Source organism: Furipterus horrens, unplaced genomic scaffold, assembly GCF_987537825.1.
Source record: "Furipterus horrens unplaced genomic scaffold, mFurHor1.1.pri manual_scaffold_1, whole genome shotgun sequence".
In the NCBI taxonomy this organism is placed as follows: domain Eukaryota; kingdom Metazoa; phylum Chordata; class Mammalia; order Chiroptera; family Furipteridae; genus Furipterus; species Furipterus horrens.
In genome coordinates, this window is record NW_028327171.1 from 190,354,511 (window position 1) to 190,365,678 (window position 11,168).

The 11,168-nt window shown below is 37.1% G+C and overlaps 1 protein-coding gene across 1 annotated transcript; it reads right to left on the bottom strand.

Annotated features, from left to right (window-relative positions):
• Nucleotides 1–8,773, bottom strand: PPIL3 (peptidylprolyl isomerase like 3). The gene is made up of 7 exons (XM_090268360.1): nucleotides 8,559–8,773; nucleotides 7,894–7,960; nucleotides 6,802–6,876; nucleotides 5,661–5,754; nucleotides 5,185–5,252; nucleotides 1,291–1,409; nucleotides 1–221 (listed from the first exon to the last, which is right to left on the bottom strand). The coding sequence occupies exons 2-7, from the start codon at nucleotides 7,894–7,896 to the stop codon at nucleotides 95–97; spliced, it is 486 nt and encodes a 161-aa protein (XP_090124486.1). The 5' UTR covers nucleotides 7,897–7,960; nucleotides 8,559–8,773; the 3' UTR covers nucleotides 1–94.
• Between the last annotated feature and the right edge of the window lie 2,395 nt (nucleotides 8,774–11,168).

An 11,168-nucleotide genomic window follows, 5' to 3' on the forward strand; every position in this document is an offset into this window, starting at 1 on the left:
AATGATGCAATCTCTGACATAATTAAAACTGGGTAAACCACAATAGGTGTGTTCCTCAAAGAGTTTGCCAAGTATTTGTCCATGTCTATTATAACTACTGAGCAAATGGATTGGCATGAATAGTTATATCCTTAATGTGCACATCATTAAGAGGTCGGTATGTCTTCTCATTTACTGGTAACTTCTCCAATTCATCTAGAGTCTCCAGACCATCTATTACCCTGAAAGAGAAAGAATATAGTGAATGGAAATTTTCTCAGATTGAAACACAATAATCTAATACCTATAACAATTCTTAAGAGGAAAGGACTGTGTCTTTTAGTTCTTTGAATTCCATAGTTGAGTGTACAATAAAATATTGATTTGATTTTCTACCATAGATATGGGCCAAAATTCAGAAACAAAACTTCATTTTTATGCCTTTAGCCAACAATAGCAATGAGTAGAAATATTCCCACCAAAGTATCTAAACATTGTATTCTGCCCCATGTATATATCATAGCAACAGTGGGGCCAATATAAGCACATTGTCTTTGCTATAGGAAATATCCAGAGAAAGTATGTAAGGATACACTATTATTATAAATACTGCCCTACACTGAAGGGCCTAAAGTGGGTGGTCACTTCGCACTTGATTGTTTAAATATGGTGTTTTTAAATTTTTGTTTCTGAACAATAACAAAAAGTAATAGTAATAAAAATAGGAAACAAAAACATTTCCTCCTCTCCCTTGTAGGTAAGGGATAGCCATATTGCAAAGCTCTGGGTCTTCTAAGAAAACTCTTAAAAAGTGGCCAACTCGCTGGGCAGGCACTCTTTGCCCCTTCCTCCTTCATTCTGCCTGGAACACAGATGTTCTGGAACTGTGCTGCCCTTCTTATGGTCATCTGGTGAGCTTGAGGATGAAAGCTAAACATGACTGAGAAGAAAGACAGAGGCATCTAGAACATTAGTGACACCATCCCAGTCCATCTTGTTTAAGCCACTGTTTTTCAGGTCTCTTATTTGCTGCAAAATGCTATTCTCAATGAAAATAGACACTTTACTGTTAATTTGCATAATGAACCTGAAAAAAATTATCAGCCCCCTCTTTTACAAAAATCAAGGAATTGAGCCTCAGCGAGGTTATAACTTCTCAAGGTCACAGGGCTGGTAAGGGGTGGACTCAAAACCAGGTATGTTTCGCTCTCACACTGCTCTTTTAATATTAGTTATGCTACTATCACAGCCACTCATATGCATCTCTTGCAATAAAATTCTAAAGAAGAAAACCATAACCAGGATACTCACTTTCCAAATACTGTGTATTTCATGTCCAAATGTGGCTGCTTGCCATAGGTGATGAAAAACTGAGATCCATTGGTGTTTGGGCCATTATTAGCCATAGATACAACACCTCTAACATTGTGCTGAAAAGGTCAGACCGAAGTATTAATTTAACTGTGTTTTTAAATAAATATTCCAAATACAGGACTGAAACAAGACATGCATTCTTTAATTTCCCAATAGTTAAGGAACCAAGAAGACATTTAATCAGCTTCTACTTGGGCAAACCCAAATGTTCAATTGCTATATTATCTGTATCTCTGAAAACTTATATGTAAATTGTTTATATGTTAAATCATATCCCCCCAATTAATTTCATTTTCACTTTGGAGAAATACAGCCACAAACACTTTTAGCAATGCCAATGTATAATAGAAATAATCCTTACGTTTATATTAAGGAACAGTGTGATGGTATGAAATGATCAGGCAGACAATAAAACCAAAATCCCCATAATCTCTTCACACATACACTGGACTCTGGCTAATTTCTTTATCTGTAAAACAAGGGAGGTTGGACTAGTTCTAGAGTTTATTCATAATGCAAATGCTCCAAGAGTCAGGAGATAATGAATTGGTAAGTGGGCAGAATGTCAACATTAGGAAGTGATGGAGTCTGGCTAAAGTAGTAATATATCTCTTGCCTAATGGCATTTAAAAAATTTTTTTTTAACCAATGGCCATAGAGAATGCATTTTGGATCTTCCACCCACTGGCAGTTCATAACCCCAGGACTAAATGATCTAAGGAAGGTCTCTTCCAGCTCAGTATTTGTGATACTATTTGTTATAAAAGGGACTGTGTACAGGAATTAAAAGACTTTACCAATGAGACTGAAGACATGACAGACCCATGATATAGGGAGGTGCCTCAATATAAAATATAAATAACTTCAATGATTACTCTATCTTTAGTTATTCACCAGCAGACACTAATGTGACAAGCAAAGGAGATACATATTTCCAAATTAATTTAATTTTCACTTTGGAGAAGTACAGCATTTTTAGCAATATCAATGTATAAGAGATGCAGCTATATCAAGATATTAATGTTTTACTGTCTCCCTAAAAGGTGAATACCCAATACTGATATATACCCAAGAATATATGTACCACTTGTAATAAAATAAGTACTGTTAACTTATTTCTAAGCTTTAAGAATTAAAATTGACCAAACTGGCATACATCTATGTGCTCCTCTCCTGTATTACCTTAGCCTCTCCAAGAAGTAACCACTATTCTAATATCTTTATACATGCCTACACAATATATAGTTGATTTTTTTTAAAAATATTTTTTATTTCTAAAGAGAGGGGAGGGAAGGGAGAGAGAAGCATCAATTGGTTGCCTCTTAAATGCCCCCAACTGGGGGTCTGGCCTGCAACCCAGGCATGTGCCCTCACTGGGAATCAAACTGGTGACCTTTTGGTTCACAGCCGGGGCTCAATCCACTGAACCACACCAGCCAGGGCTATACAGTTGATTCTTGAATGAGACTTGAACACAGGTTTGAATTACGTGGGTTCACTTATAAACATATATATTTTTTAAAGATTTTATTTATTTATTTTTAGAGGGAGGGGAAGGGAGAAAGAGAGGGAGATAAATATCAATGTGTGGTTGCCTCTTGCACGCCCCCAACTGGGGACCTGGCCTTCAACACATGCATGTGCCCTGACTGGGACTTGAACTGGTGACCCTTTGGTTCACAGGCTGGCAATCAATACACTGAGAACATATATTTTTTAATTTGCAGTTGGGAGTCCACAAAATCGGAGAGAGAACTCTATGCATTGTACACATACTTTATATAGGAGACTTGAGCATCCTTGAATTTTGGTATCCACAGGGGTGGGGGGCGGTATCCTAAAACCAATGCCCCATGGATACCAAGGGACAAAAGTCGTACATGGATTTTTGACTACACAAAGAGGGTAGGTACCCCTAACCCCCACATTGTTCAAGGGTCAACTGTATTGTTTCCTCTTCCTTGTTTTTGAGCTCTGAAAAAGAGTATCATACTATATGTAGTCTTCTAGGGAAATGTTCTCTACACTTATGCTTCTGAGATCCCTACATGTAAATGTAGCTGTAGTTCTGATTTTTTACTGCTGTATATTTTACTCCTAAATATACTACTATTTGTCCATTCTATAATCAATAGATATTTGGGTTGTTTTTTAGTTCTTTGCTATTAAAATACTACTCTAGGAACACTCTTTTACATGTCTCCTGATGCACATCTACAAGAATTTTCTAGGGTAAATACTTAGGAATGAAATTGCTGGGTCAGGGTATGTAAATATTCAAAACACATCCTCCACTATGATTTATAAGATAGTGATTCTTAATCTTGGCTGTTGTCAGAATCATCAGGGAACTTTAAAATATAATCAAGGTCCTAATCAGTCCTACCGACTTTCTGTATATTTGTGGGGAAAGCAGGTAGGGAAGAGTAGATAAGGCCCTAATTTTTTATATTTTTAAAACTTACTGGTGAGGGGGAAAAAATTGGAACTATTGTAACAACATAATCAATAAAATATACAAAAACAAAACAAACAAACAAACAAAAAAACAAAAAAACTGACTGGTGAGTCTGTAACAGCCAAGCTTGAAAATCACTGGTATAGCCCTGACTGGTGTGGCTCAGTGGATTGAGTGTTGGCCTGTGAACCAAAGAGTCGCCAGTTCGATTCCCAGTCAGGGCACATGCCTGGGTTGTGGGCCAGGTCCCTGGTTGGGGGCACATGAGAGGCAACCACACATTGATAGTTCCCTCTCTTTCTCTCTCCCTTCTCCTCTCTCTAAAAAGAAATATGTAAAATCTTTAAAAAAGAAAATGACTGGTATAGGATTACAGATTAGTGTTATGAAAATTGTCATTAATTAATGCCTAAAAGGTTGTTTTGTTTCTAATTCAGGAAAAGGATGACTTTTAAATAATTTAGCACCTCCCAACCTCAACTCCTATAACAACAGTAGTATTTCTTCATGACAGAAAAGCAAAAAATAAATAAATTACTCCTAGTCTGACCATCCAGAGATAAACACTGCAATAAATTATTTTTTTCAGAAAATTTCCAGGTATATTTTAATGCAACTGAACTATAATACACTAAATTACATATTCTGTTTAGGGAAAATTTGTTTTTTTTCTAATTATAAAGTCATTCTATGCAGATACAAAGTTTAAAAGACTACATAATAAACTGTTAATTGATATCATCTCTGGAAACTCAAACCCATTTTTTTAAAACAAGAAAAGGTAAAGAAACAAGAAAATTCTTTAGAAAGTTTTAGAAAAAATATGATAAAGAGAATAAAACTCCCTAATTTTAACATGCTAAAGATATATTTATATGCACATCTCTTTAACCTCACTGATATCTACTATAGGCATTAAGTAACATTAATAAAGGACTATTCAAACATCCAATAGATGATGATAAAAGTTGGGGATTGATAATGGCAATATTGAAACCAGGAGGTCTGATAGTCATTTCTCCCCACTCTCAAAAGAGGCCAACAATGATTCATGTCACTCAACATGAATTTTATAGAGAGACATTAAGCACCTTTGGCACAATATATTACCGATTAAACACTTCAGGCTGGACCCAAAGATGAGCTCACTTAATATCAAGATCCACGTAATGGTGAGATTCCAGTATATATTTTAGGCTAGACCTGCTATTTATACTTTCTCCCTGATGTCATTTATCAAATGTGCAGAAAATACACAAAAGAATGTATATTTGTTCAATAATGATGTTAAATTGTGTTACTACAACATATGCATCAAAGTTTCCGAGTTATACATGGCATGAGAAAATAATTTTGAAGCACTAGGGTCATACCTTGAGATATTCACTGTATTCGTCCTCAAATTTCTTGCCCCAAATACTATTACCTCCTCTTCCAGTACCTGTATTACAAAACAAATAAAAGAAGTATCTAATTAGAGAAAGTGTTTATTTTCTAAAACTTAAGGGCTAAAGTATAATTCTTTAAATACAAATAAAATGTGATATGTCCTCTCTTTTTTTTAATAGTATATTTTTATTGTGTTTTTTTCCTTTACCATTTAGATGTCCTCTCTTCCCAAAATTTTACTTTATAAACCAGAAAAACAAAAATCTCTACTAAAAACTCCTCCTTATCAATATTATTCATGTTTTAGAGCTAGGTGCTGGTAGCTTCAGCTTAAAAATTGCTTGTTATTGTAAGGTAGCCAATTATAAAAACTCTACATGCTTTTATTTTTCTATCTTTTGTCTACCCCATTTATTCATACTATTTACCCACTTCTCTAGATTTTAATGGAGTAACTTACCTGTGGGATCTCCTGTTTGAACCATGAAGCCCTTTATATTTCTATGAAATATACAGCCATTGTAGTAATTACTGGCACAAAGAGCCAAGAAATTCTGAAGAGAGTAAAAATAATCATTGAGAATAATGTAGCAGAAACACATTTAAGATAAAGGACTAATTGTATTTACTGAAAACACTATAACAGCATATTTAAACTATGTATTTTAGGCATTACTTTGGATGATGTCGCTTCCCTGCCCAAAGCACTTTAATGGCTTCCTTCAGTTTTTGGAATAAAATGCAAACTCATAAGCAGGGCCTAATAAGCCCTGTATGACCTGGTCTACCTCCACATCTCATGTGATAATGACCCCTTCCATGTAGCTTCCTATGTTAACACCATTAGCCTTCTGGAAATTCATCCCAAAGAGGCAGGCCTTCCCATCTTGAGGCCTTTGTACCTGCTATCTCTACACCTGGAACGTTCTTTTTATATATCTGGTCATGGAGATGCCTTAATTACCTTTCACACTTGGTTGAAGTATCACTATCTTGGGTAGGCCCGCCCTCACCTTCTTTTAAATAATTCCTGCCCCATTATTCCCTATTTCAACATTTATTTCCTTCAAGGAATTATTGCCCTCTAGAATTCCTTTTTTTCTAGAATAAATCACCCTCTACAACCTATCTCCCCACCTAGAATATTAGCTCCACAAAGGCTAATGTCTCTTGTTCATCATTGTATTATTCCCAGACACTGTCAAGGCATCTTTTCATAAATAGCTATTGAATGAATACACACCCACCCACACACACACATATACATATAGTTGACTCTTCTTCCTTCTATCCTTGTCATTTAAGCAAGTGAAATAATGTAAGAAATAGGTCTCTTACCTGATATCTAATGATACTTATGTTTCCTAAGAAAAATGAGGCAAAATAAAAGATAACAGCCACTCTATCTACCCTTCGACATCAGGAAGGGTAAGTGGAAATTAGGCCAGAAATTATGATGGATGGTTTTTCCTGACAATGGTTTTATACAAAAGTGTGGTTTGTTTTGTTGGATGTTGTTGACTTTTTAAATCATTTAATTTCAAAATGGTTATTTTGTTGCATTAACTTTTTTTTTTTAATTTGTAAATAATGGTACTTACTTCACATGCTTTGGGTGTCCTCTCACAGAAAATTTCTATTTTAATATCACCTACATCTGTATGGAGTGTCACTGACTAAAAAGGAGAAAGAATGTAAGGACAAATGAGATTTCTTCAGGTGACTTTATGCACTGTATGATTTCCCTAACTAGATATTAGATTACAATCTAAATAAAAACAGATAGAAATACTGTTTCAGAGATGACCTATCCATATCGCAGCTGAGAGATTAAATTGTATTCCTTCAAAATTTATTTCATCAGTAGAAAAAAACTCCAGAAGATAAAAGTTAGAGCAAAATGACATTTATGCTAACATTTGGGGAGAAAATATTGTGATGGAAATAATTAAATTTTAATTTTTCAGCAGTAAAACTAAAAACAATTGTAATGTTAGAACTATTGATTTAAACAGTATTCACCATCATTAATATTTTTTGAAAAATATTAAGAGAATGATTTTTGAAACATAGTTTCCACCATTTCCCTTATGTAATTTAATTATGAGGGACATGTTTAAAAAAATGATCCCTTTTTCAACTAAAGACAGGACATAAAAAGCATCAGTGTTTCTAGATTCTAAATGTGCAGAGGTAACCACAGTTTTTTTTCATAGTTCTCTTTATTCTTGCTTTTTGTTTGCTTTATCTGTTACTTTGGTAGCTTGAATACTCCTTCTGTTATCCCATTCCAAAAAGAAGGAAAATTATTATTCTGGGGCTTCCTTTTTAATTTCTCTTCTTATTACAATAGTATCTAGCAGTCAAAAAGTACGGCCAAGTTGAAGATAGAAAACAGAAGTGTGGAGGTGGGGGGAGCATTATTCTCATTGCTGTTCTTCTGCTTCAAGCTCAAGTTGCCCACCCTAGATACAGAGCAAAAGGTTCCAATTAAATTTTTAACACCTGACTATATCCTTCTGCTCCTCCTCTTCCCCCTTTTCATCTCTACTTTGTAATCAATCTTTTCCTATAGAAGGTAAATTCTGTGTGTTTTAAGTGAAAATATAAATAACTTAAAATAATTTTGCTTATTTCTGCTTGTTTCTAAAAGTTACTTATAATGAAAGTCATAAGAATTCAATAAAACTTACCATTTTTCTTCTTGATGGTTATGTTACTTAATTTCTCAGTCTTATCGAGAGAAGTTCAAAAGCGAATCTCCATTTTCAAAAGAAAAAACAATTAAGTTCATTTTTTTCTCTCACCTCGCACATGCTTATGTTTACTAAATATGTAAAAGAAAAAGGCTCGAAGAGCACCTCTCTCCCTCAAATAATAAAAACCCGGTCATGCAAGTGATGAAAAGATTTTACCCGACTTAAGTCCCTCAACCTCCAAATTCCCCTGCTCACTCTTCATCAAGAGCCTACTTGCAAGTCCTCCAACAAGCCAGGTATCATACGTTACCGCCTTGGGTCTAGGCACTGACTCTTTTCTTCGCCCGGAACGCTTACACTCCTGACATTTGTACGGCTATTCTGCTCCCCTCCAAGTCTCTGCTGCAAAGTCAGGTCTCAGTGAAGTGACAACTCCTACTTAAAAATGCCTGAATCCTAGAACTTTGCCTATTTTCTTTTCCCCATACACATATCACAAACATACCATATACTTTATTAACTTATGAAGTGTGTTGTTTCAACAACACCTCTCGACCCTGAATCCTCACTCGAAGCAGCCCCAAGCATTAAAACACCCAGCGCTCTTCCAGTATTTGAAGAAGTCAATGAAAAAAACGAGCGCGTTACCCGATACTTACTTAATCACTTCGGAAAGCACAGCTGTAATTCAAACAGAAAAGGTGCAATTGCAGATGCCCCTCACAGGTCTCTAGGTTCGAAACTAGTTTTTTGAGGCCGCCGGAAACCGAGCACGGGACCCATTAGAAAGGACGTCCCTCGCGGGCTCGTCTCCTCCGCCACCCCCTTTCTTTCTCAAACCAGAACAACTAGAACTAGAGACACAGTGCAATTTATCCCCGACTGGAACACTTTTGACAGTAATAGGAAGCTCTTTTAACATTAGGACAGGAATCCTAATCCGGAACTATTCTAGGAAACCTATAGAAGTTCCTTGGGCTCAGCGGTAAAATGGGAAGAACCACTTCCGTCCGGCTCCTTTTCCCCAGCTTATTCCCACAATGCCTTGAGGTACCGCGAGGACCGGAAGTAATGCGAAAGGAGGTATTCCCAGACTGGTAAATCTTGGGCGATTTAAATTATTGCCACCCGTGGTTTGTGCAGGCTGTGGCTGTTATCAGAGTGCTGCAGCAAAAGGAGGCAGGAGAGGCGATAGGGGCAGAAAACTGGATTGCTGCACGAGCGCATAGGACTATTGGGTCGGGGGTATTGAGTCAAGGGCTTACCAGCTGTGCCACATTGGGCTCTTCATTATCCTGGACAAGACCGGAATGTATCATAGATGAGGGGATGTAAAAACGTGTAGTGTGCAGACTGTAAAGTGGGACCTACTAATGTTACTTAGTAACGGTGCTGACCGTAGGTCAGATATTATCCCCAGCTTTACCTTTAAATCTTGTTATGAGCTTGGCATTTCCTATTCTTTTTTTTAAGTATAGTTTATTGATTATGCTATTACAGTTTTCCCAATTTCTTTCCCCTTTGCTCCTCTCTGCCCAATAACCCACCCCTTAGTTCATATCCATGGGTCATGCATATAAGTTCTTTGGCTTCACGCTTTCCTATATTATTATTAACTTCACCCTGTCTATTTTGTAACAACCAATTATGCTTCTTAATCCATGCACCATTTACCTCTTTTATCCCCTTCCCCCTCCCAGCTGATAACCCTCCAAATTACCCCATATCTATGATTCTGTTCCTATTCTAGTTGTTTGCTTAGTTTGTTTTTATTTGTTTAGGTTCTATTGTTGATAGTTGTGAGTTTTTTGTCATTTTAATGTTCATAGTTTTGATCCTCTTTCTTAAAAAAGTCCCTTTAACATTTCATATAATAATGGCTTGGTGATTATGAACTCCTTTAGCTTTACCTTATCTGGGAAGCACTTTATCTGTCCTTCCATTCTGAATGATAGCTTTGCTGCATAGAGTAGTCTTGGTTGTAGGTTCTTGCTTTTTATTACGTTGAATACTTCTTGCCAGTCCTTTCTTGCCTGCAAAGTTTCTTTTGAGAAATCAGCTGAGAGTCTTATAGGCACCCCTTTGTAGGAAAGTCTCTGGTTTTCTCTTGCTGCTTTTAAGAGTGTCTCTTTATCTTTCACCTTTGGTCCTTTTTGGGTCTAGCTTGTTTGGGACTCTCTCTGCATCCTGGACTTGTATATCTATTTCCTTCACCAAATTTGGGAAGTTTTCCTTCATTATTTTTTTCATGTAAGTTTTCAATTTCTTGCTCTTTCTCTTCTTCTGGCACCCCTATAATTTGGATGTTGGCACCTTTAAAGTTGTCCCAGAGGCTCCTAAGCCCCTCCTTGTTGTTTTCAATTCTTGTTTCTTCATTCTGTACTGGTTGACTGTTTATTTCTTCCTTATGTTCCAAATAACTGATTTGAACCTCAGGTTCCTTCCCGTCACCATTGATTTCATGTGGATTTTCCTTTGTTTCACTTAGCTTAGCCTTCACTTCTTCGCTTCTGCATTTGCTGTACTCAAGCATATCTGTCAAGTCTGTGAGCATCTTTATCACCAGTGTTTTGAATTCTTCATCTGTTAGGTTGACTATCTCCTCATCTATTAGGTTGGCTATTTCCTCGTCACTTAATTATCCTACTGGAACCCCTCATCTATTCCTTTTTTGGGGTCATATTTTTCTGTCTCCTCAACTTCACAGGCTCCTATGTTTGCCCCTGTGTCTTACATAGAGCTATCGCACCTGTTACATTGTTAGGAGTGGAGCTTTAGGTATTCATCAGTACAGGGTGATCTGTTTCACCACATTGTGGCACTGTATGTATGGGAATCTGAGAGGGAACAATGCCGCTTGCTCAGTACTTGCCCCTTTTTTAGGCACTTCTCCCACTTCCTGTATGGGACTGATGCTCCTCTAGCTGTTGCACTGGTTGTGGTTCCCAGAGTGGGTGGGTTTGTGGACGTTCTAGGACTGTGGGGGCGGACTCTGCTGAAAGACCAGCAGTTTCTTCATCTGCCCTAACTCCCACTGGTTTTCATGGTCAGAAGCAATGAGGCCTTATTTTCCCAGCGCAGGAACTGTGAGCTGTTCTGTCTGGTCTGATGCTGGGAGTGCTCCCCAGGTGTCCCTTTCTACTTTTTAAAATGTGTGACTGCGCTTTCCACCAGCCAGCCACCCCTGCTGCTACTGCCACCGCCGCCTCCACACTGTATCTTCTCCGTCCTGGCTCCGCCCCTCCTATCTGTCTGGATGAGTATTTCTT